This window comes from Falco biarmicus, chromosome 15 (genome assembly GCF_023638135.1).
Source record: "Falco biarmicus isolate bFalBia1 chromosome 15, bFalBia1.pri, whole genome shotgun sequence".
NCBI classification, from domain to species: Eukaryota; Metazoa; Chordata; class Aves; order Falconiformes; family Falconidae; genus Falco; species Falco biarmicus.
The window spans coordinates 9283124-9300234 of NC_079302.1; the positions used below are offsets into that span (position 1 = coordinate 9283124).

At 37.4% G+C, this 17111-nt stretch overlaps 1 protein-coding gene across 3 annotated transcripts in view; it reads right to left on the reverse strand.

Annotated features, from left to right (window-relative positions):
* The window catches only part of CDH8 (cadherin 8), a 214081-nt gene that overhangs the window by 64661 nt on the left and 132309 nt on the right, over positions 1-17111 (reverse strand). For all 3 annotated transcript variants that reach the window (XM_056361148.1, XM_056361147.1, XM_056361149.1), the window contains exons 4-5: positions 16363-16482; positions 1590-1757 (exon numbers count right to left, since the gene is read on the reverse strand). In XM_056361148.1, coding sequence (XP_056217123.1) covers positions 1590-1757; positions 16363-16482 — 288 coding nt within the window. The remainder of the gene's footprint in view (positions 1-1589; positions 1758-16362; positions 16483-17111) is intronic.

The window sequence follows — 17111 nt, forward strand, 5'->3', positions numbered from 1 at the left end:
GAAATATTTCAGGGATCTGTGATGCAGTTTTCCTCATGTTCCTGAGTCAGTGTGTCACTGTATCCAAACTACTGGAGAACAGATACGAGCAAACTGCACCGGGGAAATACAGTTTCAACTCCATATGCATCCACTCCTGTGCTTCCTGCTGAGACCTCCGGCAAATGTACCAATTAGTACCAGTTGTGTTGCTGATTTTCTGATCAGCTTTTTTTCATACTGGCAGGCAAAAGCTTTTTGAGACAGAAAATGCTGATACAAATATAAAAGGCAGGTAAGCTGGCACAAGTAGATCTGTAGTCACTGACTTAGAGCTACAGTACATTGCAGGTGTAAAAGGCATGCCCCTCTGCATTCTGGTGATACACTTCAGCCACGAGTCTCAGCTATAGATGTTTACATTATTAGAGAAATTGTCATCATATGTTGGAAAACACTGCTACGTGAGTGCAAGCAATGCAATGTGATATGAAGTAAAAAATGTATGCCTTTCTTATGAGAGAAAACCTTTTACTGTGCATAGAGTGCTTATCTGTTAAAAACCACTATGATGAGGTAATAAAATACATATTTTGTAAATAAGCTTTTCCCACTGCAGATGTATTTTATAATTTTTCTCTATCTGTATGTACATTTTCTAGACTATAGCAGAGGTTTTATCACATGCCAAGTACTAGGACAAACCAATTTTACTCTTTGTGTCTTCAGACAGGGCAAAAGGGGACTTCAAGTCATACATATGTGGAAAACAATTAATTTTACATTGGGTACATAAATACTTTGTTAGAAAAACATGCCTCTGATAAAGTAAAAATGATACAAAGTCTAGATGCGAACATTCTCCAACCCCAAACCAGGCTCTTAATACCTTACAACTTTAGTTTTTCAGAACAAGCTGGATAAAAATGTAGGTTACTTATAGTGCAGTAGATTGTACCTGTTCCAAATAAAACCAATACAGTCATTACACTCTTCCCTCTTCTTTTTTCTTTTTGTCTTCATCTTTGAGACAGACTACCAAGCTTGTAGAGAATCTCAGCAGGATGCCAAATCATTTTAACCTAGCCCAGCAAGATATCCATTGGAACCACAGTAGTAATATGGATTTTGAATTAAAGATCAACAATTATCTAGACTAAGGCTTATAGCCTTTATTTTCTTCACTATTACCTAATTAGTCAAACCTTTATTTCTTTTATCAGTTATATATGTCTTTTACCATTGGTGTCACTTGCCTGCATGAGATGGAAGCATGTATAACAGCAACTAAAACTAGCACTTAGAAACAGCTGCACTGAAAGCAAATAAATATATGTTAAAAAATCTCCAAGTCCTTTTGTGTGAATGTAAGAGGGGTAACAAGGAAGACAGAGAGCTGTGTGCACTGTTGTGGACATAAATCCCTCTTTCCTAAGCTCTTAATCAGACAGAGCACTATTAATCTTTCTCTAGTAGCAGCTACATATTTTTAAATTACACTATAAACCCAGGCAATATGATAATTAAAAGAAAAAAAAAAACCAAACCACAAAACCCCCTACATTACTTTTTTATATAAGAGAACATGTAATACATGCAATAGCACTTACTCTGTGCAAACTTAGGAGGATTGTCATTAACGTCAGTGAGTGTAATTGTCACTGTTGTAGTTCCAGAGAGTCCACCCATATGTCCTCCCATGTCCTTTGCTTGGATGACCACAAAATATTCTTCTTTGGCTTCTCTGTCCATATTGGGAAGAGCTGTTTTAATTATAGCTACAATAAGGGGGGGAAAAAGTCAGACACAGACCAAATCCAGTTTTGCAAGTATTCCTATGGATATGTGTAAATATTTATATAAAAATTGAACTTCTAAACAGCCAGTTCAATTGCCTCTTAGTACCAAGGATAAAGAAGAATTTGAGATTCTCAGAAAAGTATATTAGAGGTCACTTACCTTTATTTATTTAAAAGTGCAATGAAATTGTGGTCCAAAAGCCAAGAATCAATCATACCTGTGATACATATTAATTTTTACATTTTCTTCCTGATAAACATTTTGGTTTCTGTCTTACCGCCAACAGAAATCCGTTGTTTACCCACAGAATTCACAACCAGAAGACAACAACAACATAATAAACTTAAGCTGTAAGCACTGTTATCTGTATTTGTCAGATGTTTTCAAATATTTTAAACCCCAAACCATTACTTAATCAGCTCTTGTATATAATGCAGGCTACAGCTGTTCCCTTAACTCCTAAACTGAGTGCCTAAACCTCTGCTGGAGAATGGCAGCATCTCCTTCTGTATGTCTTTCAGCATAGTCACCAGTACTGCAAACTCCTACAGTCACCTCACAGTCACCTCATTGTCCCTACTCAGGAGGGTCACTTGTTGGACAATCTCCTCAGTAAGCTGCTATAACCCACTTTATTAGGTTAGAAGTTTTTAAAGACAGAGAAGTAAAATGATCTGTAGTATATAAAATACAAAATGTCAGTGAGCTAGCAGGAAGGTATCTGCAAGGGACAGTCCAGTTAAATACAGGGCCAGATCCAGGCAAACCCCTATAAACTTTATGGACATCTAACAGAAAAAAAAAAAAAAAAAAAAAATTCTGTCCAAAAATTTCTCCACCTGTAATGTGCTATTATATTGAAAACATTCAGTATGAGAAGTGCAATACTAAATGTTTAATGGTAGATTTCAATCATACTCATGACAGTCTAGTAATGTTCATTATAATAAAAAGATCATAATCAACTAAAGAACTCCCACTAGACCTAGGGAAAACAACTCTAAATATTAAAGTAAAACATGGCATTTATTTCCTTTTAATCCTGTTTTTGAGTTCTATTTTTTAAAAAAATAATTTGTCTGTGAAGAGAGAACACGAAGTTCAAGTTACTGAATTATCTTAGTAGTTAAGCGAAGTGTAAGAGTGCTGAGGGGAACCGAACCACCATTGCAGCAGCTCCTTTAAACCATGGTGTTTGAGGGTTCTTATGAGGCATAAAGAAGAGCGCCTTGTACTTACAGAGTTGAAGGGCACAGTTTATGGGCAGACATTGACAGTGACTCACCAAGTCTTTGGAAGTCATTAAAAAAAAAAAAGAAGGGAAGATTTCTATATTGTACTGTATATTTGTTAAGATGTGCATGTTGAATAGAGTAGCCAAGTTCACACTCTGAATCATACATATCTGTTACGGGGCCTGATCATACATTTCATTAGCTCTCAGACTGTATTTATTGGTTTTCTCCCCCCCCCACACCTCCCCATCCCCCACCCCCCCGTTCTTTATTAAGTACTGTCAGGAGGGTTTGGATGTCAATCAATACTTACTGCAAATCCCTTAGTTTTGATTTCTCTATTGGGACTAACATAGCTATGGAGACTTCAAACAGCAATTTTTCTTTCACATGGGATAGTTTATATTAAATAAGCTTCTTAGATATGACACTGGCTGAAATGCCAAGATTGTCTATTCATGTACTTCTGGTGAATAAAGAAATGTTCCTGTTCCTTATCATTAATAGAGATGCATTTTAGTAAATTTTAGAATCCATTTATCTTTAGTATTGTAACATTAGGAATCTGATCAGACCTTCTCTTCTTGGCTGAGCAAAGGACCAAGCTAAGAACAAGGGGGTGTAAGGAATTCCAATACAGCAATATGCTTGCTACATAAACTCCCAAACAACATAATATCAGTCTTGTAACCTACCCTTTTGTAAACGACCACCATAAAATATTGTGGGTTGTTGTCTTACATATTTTATAAATATAATTCTGGATGAAAATGAAACCTCTGTTTTATGTCTGCAACTGCATAATCTCTTGCTCCCAAAGAACTGGATGCGTAATCAGTGATTTTTTCATTCCAGCATGGGGCAGGAGGGGTTAGGAGCAGCAAGGCCAGCTGCAGTGCAGTTAGAGGTGAGTTAGGAGCAGAGCACAGAAAAAAGGCAGGCAGGAGCTGTGACCTCCCCAACGAGGAGCCAGACTGCAAAGGGGCCAGTCAGGGTCCCTCTCAGATCCAGAGACAGTGGCCAGGCTGAGCCACAGAGTCTGACGGTCACCCAGCAAGTGCACAGCAAAAAGGTAGGTCTGAAACCAGGCCAGGAAACCCAGCCAGAGGGTCTGGAAGTGGGTCAGAACTGCTAAAGCACAAGACCAGCTGCAGATGTAGCACAGCTGGGGGCCAGCAGAAGAGCCTCAGCCCAAAAGCCGTTCCCAAGGACAAGGAGGGACAGCCTCTGCATGAAGCTTTCTTCATGACAGCTCATATCAGCAAAGCAGTTGACCTTGAATGCAGCCAGCTACACTTCTAAACTTAACCGACTAAACTCCTTGAAGGAGGTTGTGCTCAGGACCCGACAAATCCAATGAAATCCAGTGCTTATAAAACCAATGAAGCAGCCTTGAAGTACAACATTTGTGTAATTCAACTATTCTATTCCATCTATAGGAGTGGACAGAAGTTATTCTGCAAAACATTGAAGAATATGCTTCTGTTGCATTTTTTAAATTAAAACAGGGAAACAGTAAAACTCAGAAGATAATAATAAACATTTATCAGATGTGATAGGTGCAAAATACATTCAGTAAAAGAGTAGGGTCATAGTTCCTCTGTAACAGCCTGGGTAAGGAAGGTAAATTATACTTACGTCTAAAAGCATTTGACAGTTGTGACTGGTTTGGACTGATTGGTTTACTAATTGGGAATAATAATGATGCATTCTGCAAATAATTCTATTGTTATAAATGAGATGACTCAAGAAAAGGATGCTAACATAAACTTAGTGTATAAGAATTTGGTCCACGTTAATTTTTTTTTCACTAACAGAGCTGATCCAAAGATCAGTGAAATATTTGAGTGGGTTTTGTGTTGTCTACTGTAGCTTTTCCTCCATTACTATTTTTTAAGCAGCTTCCCTTGCTTCTTAATTATTTTCTTTTTTAAAGCCTAATTTACAGATTTAAGTCTAGCCTACAGATGACTTGTATAAGATGCCACATTTTGTATCCAATTTCCTCCAAGAAAAGTTAATTATTTCAATAAATGATGATTTTTCCTAGGCATGTATTTTAATTTGTCTCTTAATGTATGGAACAGTCTAGCCCTTGTCTAAGGTTTGGAAGAGATCAGGAAGATTAAATACCTTAAAGAGCACTTAAATCAGAATTAGAGTTTCTGACTTTCAAGATGTGAAAAATTGGGGGGTGGTGAGGGGGTGTGTGTGCGTGTCTCTCTCTGTCTGTATAAAGATACTAACACAACCTGTTATTTCAATAGTTTTATACATATTTCTATCTGCTGTCTCAGCCATAAACCATTTGCCTGATTAAAAAATAAAGTCAGGTTTCAATTTCAAACACGATAAAAAGCTAAAAAGCCGTTTACTGTTTTAATTACTATATGAGGAGCTGAAGATTTTTAAACACCAAATATAGCCAAATTACACAGGATGACTGTAACCACCAGCATTTCTGTATTCAGACTCTATAGAACAGAGGTCAGCAAAAGAGAAGTGTCGATATCTCTTAGAAGGCAAATTACTAAACATACAAAGTCTCCATCCTCACCTAAGTAATGTGATTGAGACAAAGACAGACTAAGAGAGTTATGCATAGAGAATTTCAAGGTTAACTATTTGTTCTTTTGCTTTATTCACCAGTTCTTAGACTAGGCTCACAGGAAATACTAAAATTTTCAATCTATTTTTAGAAAACAATTCAGGCTCACCAAATAATAATGCATATACAGTACACAGAACATTAACTCATTGAGCATTCCACCTGCTCTACTTCAATTCAACACAGAAACAAATTGAGAATAAAAACATAATCACGTTCAGCATGCTATGATGGATGAAAATGATATGTGCCAAACAGCAGAGTAGTTTAAAAGCGAGGGATGAGAATTACCGTAAACTAATGTAAGGTAGGTAGACGCTTGTTGGAAGATTGTATTCAGAGCAGTTATCAACGGCTTACTGTCAAAGTGGATAGATGGATGAAGTGGTTCATAGGGTTTGTTCTGCTTCTAGCATCATTCAATATTTCCTGAATGATGGAAGACAGGAAGAACTTATCAAGCCTGTCAGATGACAAAGTTGGGAGCCACTGCAAATGCTGGAAGAACAGGATTAGAGTTCAAAACCATTTTGACAAATTGGATGGTCTAAAAAAGGAGGACACAACTCAGTTTGGCAATTTAAAAGCATCTTGTGTGGGTGAAACAATTAACTTCACAATTACAATAGAGCAGATGACTCACAAGGCAGAAAAAAATGTGGAGTCAAAATGAGCAGAATATGAATCAACAGCGTTTTGCTGATAAAAATGTTCAGACATTTCCTGGTATATTAGCTAGTATGTTATATGGAAAAACTGCGGAATAATCCTTCCAGTTCACTCATATTGGTAAGGCTGGAATGGTGTATCCAGTTTTGAAAAAAAATGGTTCATATAGTTAGGGGGAGTATGAGGAAAGACTTTACAGCCAAATATGTAAAAATTACTGGAAGCTACTTTCCTTTTCCACTGGGGATAAGAGAAGTGATGGGCCTTAAATATAACCCACAAAACAGGTTTAAATTGCAGTGAGCGAGATTTCAGTTAAACAGCAGGGGAACACTTCCTAAAAGAGAAGGTAAGTGCAGACAGAAGGCTGCCTGTAAAATATGAAGTACTTCCATTACGGAAAGTTTTGAAGAACCTCTCAGAAAAATGTCTGTTGAGAATGAAAAGGGACAAACCCTGATCCATTCTGGGGGCAGGGGCACTCACTGCATTCTCACTTGAGGTCCCTTCCCTCCATATTATGTACGATAAGGCTTTATCTGTATGTACTCTAAAATATTTCACCAACCTTAGTCCTGGGAAAATATTCAGTGGCCATGTAGTACAACCACTGAACAGATACCTGCATCATAATCCCGCTACGGATCCTCTGACTAAAGCTGGAAGCATCAGGAAGCAGGTTGGAAGGTAAAGAAATCAAGGAGTAATCTATTCCTTCAATAAGGAAAACACCCCCAATATATGAAGTACTTTTTTTTTTTTTTTTTTTTTTTTTTTTTGGCTGAGTTGCTTTTCCTAAACAGCTATTGGTGTCACACTGCTCAATAGCAAATAAAACAGCTGCAGAATGGGATTTATTTTTACAGTGGTCCTAAATGTACACACTGAGCAATTTGCACAATCTGCCTCACAACTTGATGCGGTTAAAATGCACCCCTGTGGACTACTTTCAAAAACCTATTTAGAAGAATATACACTGTCTCACACTGAAAAAGATCAGGGGAAAAGAAACAATAAGTCAGAGGCTACAGCTGATGAAGAGAAAGAAGAGAAGCAAGAGGAACAATAGAAATGAGGATCTGTTTTTCACTTTTTACTTTCCTCTCCATTATTTTAAGGATCTCTTTATGCTAACACTGTAGGACTACACATAATAATAATTGAGAACATGGAACAAAACCAAGCAATCGTTATGCAAAATTGGAATCTGGCCCTGAAAAGCCTTTCTTAAGCATCTCATTCATCTCACACATTTTGATGAAGACTTCCTGCTATTTCAGCTTGCCTACTTTGGAACTTTCCTTTCTTCATTTTGGAAGAGCTAAGTAATTGCTTGGATCTTCCTTCTGTGCTAATATCTTGGTGGAGATTCTTATTAAATGTAAAAGTCATTTAGGACCCAAACTCCTGAAAAATCAGTCCTGTAATTTCTTCAGAGAGCTGTGAAGTGCATTCTTTGTATTCCCATGAAGAACACTGACTTCAGTGACGTTTTAGCAGTCCATAAAAAAGTTTCACCTGGAGATCTGTGGAAAACCTGTACCATAACTCCCAACAAAATAATAGATCACAACCAACTTTACCGAAAATTAAAAACAAATAAATCTAGTACTTTGATGATGTGATACAAGAATACTGATCCACTTTTTTAATGCATAAAATTGTATTTAAAAAAAATAAAAAAAATCAAATACACTTATTTCTTACATAGTTCTAATGCCTTAAGATTTTTATTTTAGCAAGACGAGAAAAACATCTGCAGTCTCTAGCAAAATAAGCTACCTTCCTGGAAAAATTATCAATTACAGGAGTTGTCTGAACTACATTCAGATGTAGATACGTTTCAAATCTAAGACATTAGCCACAGTAAATGTAATTACTAGGTAAGGAATTAAATATTATGTTATACGATTTTATGTGGAGTGATTTTGTGCCATTTTTGTAATTTTAAGTGTACGTTTATGTGGAGTGATTCTGTGCCTTTTTTGTATTTTTAATCGTACATACTTTATTACCATATATATTTTAATAAAGTTAATGGGGAAAATGCCTTTCTGTTAAACTGAGAGATGAAGGTTGAATATTGTTCTATTAATTCTCTTGTTTCTTGTTCAGCCTATAGCCTATTGTATTTTCCTTTTCAGCCCATATTGCTTCTATTTTTCTGTATTCTGATCTTACTTTCTTTCTGAAGTAGACCTTGCAAGTTTGCCATTGTGCATAAATTAACACTACCTACTTTTCACTATATATATTCTACTTGAATATCATATAGGATATGACTGGATAACACCTACTGAAATACTGCCTTTTTAATTCAGATGAACTTGTATCATGTTTTATAGTATAGGTAAAAGCTTTGATCTGTACTTACCAGCCAGTCCCTTTTCCTTGGGACCAAGTTTGACTGGCACTGTGAAAGGATCACTGTCACCAACTGAGAATGAATGCAGTGAATAAACATTCTGCACTGCATTTATGAGCTTGTTTCCTTAGGACTTTATTTGCAATGATTCTCTAATACCTATAATTATAGTAGACACTTTACAGAATTGGAATCTTTTTTCTGATACTTTCCCAATCTAGCTGTGTAGTTCAAACTCCTTTCTCTAATTCAGTCTCCTGAAGCACAACATTATTTAGATATATAGTCCCTGTTTTCCTACCCAGCATGAGTAAAATGGTTAAGTCCGAACTATCTCACTAGCTTTCCAAAACATTAGCGGTATTGCTCTGAACTGCAAGAAGTATGTGTGATATCAGCTTTTTTGTTATTACTATTATTAGATAAACTCTAGAAGCAGAAATCACTTTTTTCAAATGCCAGTCTCTCTTGATCTTAAGCCACTCATCTTTGCCTTACACAGAACATCATAACTGTTTCCAAATGTCTCTGCAGTGATTTTATACTTCCTTATTAAACAGAAAAGACAGCTCTTACTGTTCCTGAAGGACCCAACCCTACATACCTTATCCATAACAGTTGCACTTTATATTTCTAAATAAAAAGCAGGCACTGTAGGACTGAACTTCAGGTCTGCTGTGCTAGCGGTTTGCCAGTACAACTCACTCTCTTAATGGGCTGTCACCAAGACAACTCTCAGAATCACCAAAAAATCTCTGTACAAACACCTTTACACAACTCCTTAGGTTGCACAGTATACTTGGTACAGAATGACAAGAAAAGGCTTATACTAGTTTGAAAACATATTGTATTTTCAGCATTGAGCCTAAGTGCACGCAATGCTGTCAAGACAGATCTGAGGGTGCTGTAGTGGAAGTGTCCATGTGTAAACTCCAGAAATCAGTGTAAACTCCACAAATCCTTGCATGTGCTGGAGCCGATCCTGCTTCTTGGGAATGTTGCTGTCTGGGCTGCACAGACCTACTTTCTGCATGCTGCTGCACACACCTGCCTTCTCTAGGAAACGGGCACCTACACATCACTTGCTAAGACATCTACCCATCCCAGTTCACGCCTCTTAAAATTATTTCATTTAAAATTTAGTTAACTTTAAATCTGTAGTAGTTAGCAAGGATATCACAGCAGAACTAGTACATAAAATGAGCTAGAAAGCAGCAGCTCAATCCAGGCTCGGACATTAGTCAAACAAGTTCTTTCTCCACACTAATCCCATGAGGGTTTAAATCTAAACTGTTTAGAAACGGAACTGTTTAGAAAGGCTCTGTTGAACACAAGTTCGTTCTGTTCCTAGCATCTCATTACTTCCCCCTTACAGTTCCAGATTACTTCCTCTATCAAAACTGTTTTCCCATCTCTCTCTAGTTTGAAAACGCTACTTAGTCATTTTACCATGAGTAATTACAGAAATAGTCCCTGTGCCTCTCTTGTTAACACTTCTCAAATATTTGTGCAGTGATTTCATACCCTGCTTTAATCACCTCTTAATCCAGTTTAAACAAATTAAGTTCAATCAAACTTCCATTATAAGTAATATTCTCTCACCTTAGCTACCCTGCTTTGAACTTTCTTCAGTATTTCAGCAGTCTTTCTTATGATGAGGGGTCTCATGAATACTACATGCAGTATTTTGAGGGCAGCTTGTGCTATCATTGATATGTACCACTAAACTGGACATTAACAACCAGATGGAAGAAATAGTCTGAAACATCACAAAAATAGGTGTAACTCGGAAGTTGCTGTCGTATATCCTCTTGCTACCTTACTTGTTTTTATTTTGCTGGACTGTATGTCAAGGTATAGATGAAGGAAGATAATAAAGGAAGTGAATTAAAAGAAAAGATTCAGACCTGACTTCTGCTGAATGCTGTTCTCATTCCGCCTAGGCCTACTTATTTATGTTCTGATTTCAGAACCACAGGTTCAACACTGTGGTCCAGAGAGGACCATATACTAAATCATTAATAGCTCTGTTGATTAAAGCATATGCACTTTCACCTGAAAGTAAAAGCTAGGTATATGGGATGGGTGGGTGGGGGGGTGGGTGGGGGGGTGTGAAAGAAAAAAAAATAATATTCATTCTCCAAAGAAATATCCACATTCTATTAGGAGAGTTTTTATTTTCTAGGTCTCCTGTTCCAAGCTGTACTAACTTGAACTTTGGCTTCGTACCAAATGACTATATCCAAGATGGCAGCATTTAAAATCTATTCTTTTTCATATATAGTAAATGTTTTTGCTTGAATAATGCAATGTGTTTTTCAGTGCAGTAGGGCATTTGGCGTAATTTGCCTTCTTCATATAACTATGTTTCAGGTATGTGTAGGATTGACATTATTTATGTTCATGTGAAACGTAAATAAGTCAGAAACAGCTGACAATGTATTTTCTTTGCCATTCCTATATTGTAGAACACCATGTCACTTTATATTATGTTCCATTATGATAAATTCATTTTTAAACTGAGAGTCATGATCTATATTAGATCTTGAAAAACTTAAAAGCAAGAAGTGCACTTTAGCTACTTCTAGAAGTCTTAAGGAACCCCATTCCCCAGCATTGTGGTTGTCATTATTTAGATTATAAGAGAATACATACAATATATACAACATATAAAGCCTTTACAAATAACACACACTAGTCAGGGTATGTGACTTCAGTTAGTCAGATGTAACTATAATGATTTATGGAATACATTTTAGTTCACCATGAGTTTCGTTACTAATCTGATCTCATCATGTTGTAAGTTTAGTGTCTTGTAGAAAAAAACCTGAATCTGTATCTTTGTAATGTATTATTTATATTTACTCTCTATCCAACAAAACCCGAAGCTATATGAAAATTCATCTACAAAAAGTGAAAATTATTCAGAACAAGCCATCAAAAAAGCATTTACCCTAAGTCAATTCAGAGCACTGAATGAAAAATAACTTCTGAATTACCTTCTTTCATGCATCTATAACTCACACAGAAGAACTTGCGTACTGGAATTACAGAAGTATATGCATTTTTCATCTAAGGTAATGGAAAATTATTGTTTTATGGGTCACTTACCAATACTTGCCTCTGTGCACCCAGTATTATAGAATTGTTTCAGCAAGGAGATTGAGAGTAAAGTCAGAGTTTCAACCAAGACTGTGATTCAGATAAGGACTACACATAGTTAATGTCAAACAGGTAGGAACAAAAAAGCAGAATGTAAGCAACTGCTTTCCTCACATTTACCCTCAGGTGTAGCAACTCTTTCTACCACAGGAGCGAAGCCATATCCTACACCTTTGCTCCCTCTCTTTATTCAGAGTACTACAGAAAAAAAGAGGAATTGGGAGGCATGATTGGGCTTATTCCTGATGGTGAGCTCTCAGCATACCATTAAAACTAAGCAGCAAGGTCAGACAATCTTTAGTCTGAGCCAGGAAATGAAAAGTTATAGTCAGTACAGCTTATCCATGGCTGCCCTGGTGCTGGCACCTGCACAGATCCAAATCTGATCTTAACTCCTAATAGACAAAGCTAATGAAAGGCCAGGCACCTAGAAAAATAGTAACTAGATGAGCTCTAAGTAACTATACTTTTGATAACATTCGATACACTCCCATGAATGACATAAAATCACGGAATCACACAGAACGGTCAGGGTTGGAAGGCACCTCTGGAGATCATCCAGCCCAACCCCCTGCTAAAGCAGGGTCACCTACAGCAGGCTGCACAGAGTCGTGTCCAGGTGGGATTTGAATGTCTCCAGAGAAGGAGACCCCACAGCCTCCCTGGGCAGCCTGTGCCAGGGCTCTGTCACCCTCAGGGTAAAGAAGTTCTTCCTCATGTTCAGCTGGAACTTCCCGTGGTGCAGTTTGTGCCCGTTGCCCCTTGTCCTGCCACTGGGTACCACTGACAAGAGCCTGGCCCCATTCTCTGCATGCATTGGTAAGACCTGCTCTCAGTCTTCTCCAGGCTGAACAGGCCCAGCTCTCCCAGCCTTTCCTCATTAGGGAGATGCTCCAGTCCCCTCATCACCTTCGTAGCCTCCAGTGGCTCCTCCCCAGTAGTTCCCTGTCCCCCTTGAACTGGGGAGCCCAGCACTGGACACAGCGCTCCAGGTGCAGCCTCACCAGGGCAGAGGCAGAGGGGCAGGATCACCTCCCTGCACCTGCTGGCCACGGTCCCCCTCATGCACCCCAGGATCCCACTGGCCTCCTTGGCCACCCGGGCACACTGCTGGCCCACGGGCAACTTGCTGTCCCCCAGCAGTCCCAGGTCCCTCTCCGCAGAGCTGCCCCCCAGCAGGTCAGCTCCTAGTCTGTGATGGTGGAGGGGGCTGCTCCTTCCTAAAATGTTTACATTCAGAAGTGGATCGGTTCAACACAGTCCAGCTCTTAAAACAGTTGATTCCATTTGGGGAAAGACACAATTGTAGACACAATATCTGCATTCAGAAACAATGACGTTTCAAGTGAATTAGAAAGGTTTTCAACTTAGCAGAGACACTAACGAAATGTAATCACATAGAAAATGTAGCTGTACACACATCCACATCTCTCCCCCTTCCCTTACCAAAAAAAAAACAACCAAAAAACCCACCCCCCCAAAAAAAAAACCCCAAATCTAACAAAACACCCCAAACTGCAAATATACTCCAAACCCTAAAATATCTTCCACACTTGGAGGATCATCTTCAGTTTTGATTTCTTTTGGGTAGCACGCTGCTATACCTTGCTGTGCTGCTTTAATCTGTACAGTGTCATAAGAGTATCCATCCCACATGAAGACTGCTGAATGTGTAATATAATGTGCTTTCCCAGCCTAGTTACTAAGAGTTGTGATGGTTCACATTGCTAAAGTTGGATAAACATAGAGAAACAATCAAACATCTACATACTTTCTATTTGCTTTGGACATTTTCTTGTAAAAATGTCCACCGTATCTGCCCACAGTAACAGCACTAGTATCCAAACTGTATAGCAGCTAAACTAGTGTGCATGTTTTATGCATCACTACCTCTAAAAGGTAAAACATACAGTGCCACAAGCTACTGCAAAATTGTAGCTATCTTAGCATAATACTATTGGTGTTTTGAGACTGTGTGTAACAACCCATAAACCTCTGTCTGGTATGTAATAAACGTTATTACACCCCTGCTCCAAAATTCTGGTATTACGAAGGAAATATGCTGCATAGTTCCTTACGTTTTTTGAAATCAACACTCCTTTTTTGAAGAACAACTACAAGGCTGCTGGGTTTAGAGCGATCTTTTTCACCCTGTATAATATGCAGCTGCAGTTTCTACATGACTACCTGCATCTGGTTTGCTTAATGACTACACTTCTATGTATATTTATTGTTTACATATCCTAAACAAATGTATGCTGCAGGGCTCTACACAACCGAACATTTAGTACGAAGAAGATTTCTCTAAGTGAAGGAAGACACATCTGAGGCAAAAGAACAACTTCTGCAAATTTTAAAACACTACAAGCAATGGATAGGTCTGTCTAATATCATAGGAATGACTGCATACTCGGGAGGCAACACACTATTTCTGGGTGGCTGTAAGAGTACTATGGTATTTACACTACAGATGAAGGCCATTACAAAAAGATGGCGAAGAAACAGAGGATGGCCTCAGTACTTAAACTCATCCAGTTGCAATGACTTAGAGAAGAACCAAATCGATGTCCTTCATACCTCTAGAAAAATGGGGAATGTGAAACCGCTGACTCATTCAGAAGTAGCTCCACAATATGAAGCCACTTACTCAGGGACTCTGGCAAAGCCACAGTTGCATTCTTTATGATTAAATTTCTGTTAGAAACCATCATAACTTTCAAGGTAACTGAACTGCTACTCAAAGGAATATTTGTAACTGGAAATGAAGGTAGAGAGGGAATTTAATGCTAGTCAAACACGAGAAAAATCAGGATTTTCGGGTTCACCAAAAAACTTTGGAGTGGCTTTCATGATGATGGAAATCACTTTCCTAGGTGATGAATAGTTACTCCAGTGGATTAAGCATAAGGTGTTAATGCAATACAAATAATAAACCTGAGTAAAATGAAACTTTTTTTTTTTTTTACATTTGAAATATTTTTTAAGCTGTTTTTGTGTGAAAGAAGTGAAAAATCTGTGTAGATTCAGCTCCTCTGTGAAAGCTGATGTGTTCCCATGCTAAAGCACTAACTGCCCCTGGTAGTGAAAAAGAGCCTTCAGCTAATCCCCCTCTAATTGAGACAGCTAACTCAAGTCATTATTTCATGCAATAATTTGCAATATTAAAGAAAATCAAATCATATATTCTGATACTTGATTGTCAGGGGTCTATTCAGAGTTTTATTTTCACATGACTTGTGACAAATCAGCCAGCACGAACTAAGGTGCTTCATTAATAACACTCTTGACATACTTATTTTTGAAAGAAGATACTGTTTTTCCATTGCACTGTGCAGAATTATTCTTTGCAAAATTCTGTTTTACAAGCAGCATAAAATAAAATACTGAATCACATTCTAGAGATCGTTTACACATTTAGGATAGCTGTCTTTCTATCAGAAGAAAATACTTTACAGGATTAATCCATTAATCTATTAAAATTTGTTGACTTACACTGTTACCTAAAGTCCCTGCAAATCCGGACACTTCTAGGAAAGGGAAATAATTTTTCCCATACAATCTCACCAGAAAGAGTTACAGAACTTCTGGACTTCAAAGAGTCTAAGAGTACTCTGTTTAATATTGGTAAGAAAATTTAGCACACTTGATCTACCAAAAGCATCCTTTAATAATTTCTCCTAACATTTATTTAATAATTCTGTTAATCTGCACGAGGACAAGAATTTGTTCTCCTGCTTTACTCCTTTGTGGTCATATATGTTCAGGTGTGTTTTTTATGTTTTAAAATTAGTTATAGTTTTCTTCTCCTTAGAAGATCACAGCTGCTTGACTCACAGTGATTAAAACCAGCTTCTAGTAGCAGGTGAAAGAATACAAGAAATAATATCAAATCACTTAAAAAAAACCCCACTTCTCAGACACAACTAAATGAATTTGTTGTAAGTACGACACATGTACAGAAAAGAACAAGAAATGGATTTATTGGCATTTCTTTCAGATGACTTTCAAGACTTTAAAACCACTGAGAAATAAAGTCATCCTAAATGCATACTAATAAAACTTCATACCAACACTCAGTATCGTGTTCTTTCTTTCCCTCATCCACTCAATCAAGGAAGAAAAAAGCATTTTTAATGAAAACACACAATATATTCACAAAAATACCCAAGCTAAACTGTACTTGGAAAATACTGGAAATACCATAGTCTCATATTGAAAAGCATGTTATGCTCATTAATTCCCTCATGCCAAGTCTTTCAGTCCCTAATCAGTCACAAGCCACATGGCACTTTCGCTACCTTTGCTTTTGCTTCAGTAGTTTCTGTAATATTAGCATCACCATTACTTAAATTATCATTAATACAGATTTTTCTTTGTCTTTTCAATGATCAGACTCTGATGGAATACAAGTGAGACACATGTTATAACTTGGTTACTTCTTACATCTACTTATGCTCCCTGTTTAAGTATATTATATGAAATAGGTAAGAGGCACAGTCACTCGTGTAAGTATAACCCAGGGATTCATGGTCAGAGTCACCCACCTGTATGTGGCTCAATAGAAAAGTAAGGCTGTCCTTCCAGAATGCTATAAACCAGCTTGGCACTGTTTCCATAAACTGGATCATCTGCATCTGTAGCTGTTACTTTAGTAACAAAGGTGCCTAAGTTAAAAAAAATATACACAATTAATGTTTACACACTTACTTGAAATTTGCATAACTCAAAAAATAATTTGAAACAAATATTAATTTCCTTGTGAGTTGTATGACAATAAAAGAATACAAAACATTAACAACTTAAAATATCACTTGTTGAACACAAAGGAAATGTTTTTCAAGATGATATATGCCAGTAGAGTGAATGTCTGGGTTAAAAAAACCCACACCTTTTTAGTAGCTGTATTATTTAAAGTTTCTTTGTAGAATGCATTTAAAGCTACCTGATAAATCTCTGTAGACTTCAAGCATTTGCAAAGGAGTCATATCAAAGGGATACGAAAATACAAGGTTAATAATACAATATAATATGTTGCATTTAAGATTTGCAAAATCACATTTGAAAGAACCTTGACAAGTTACAGAGACCACGTAGAAAAGCAATAATAAAAAGGCTTCTTTCTTCTTCTCTTGGCTTGCAGCCATAATAATGGTTTGATGTGGCCACAGTGACAGAGGTAGGACAACATCTATTGTCTCTGAAATGAGTCTCTGCCACTGAGGAGGCCATTGTCTAGCCAGAGTTATAAATCCCACACTCTGACTAAAAAAATAGAAGAAAAAAAAAAAAAAAA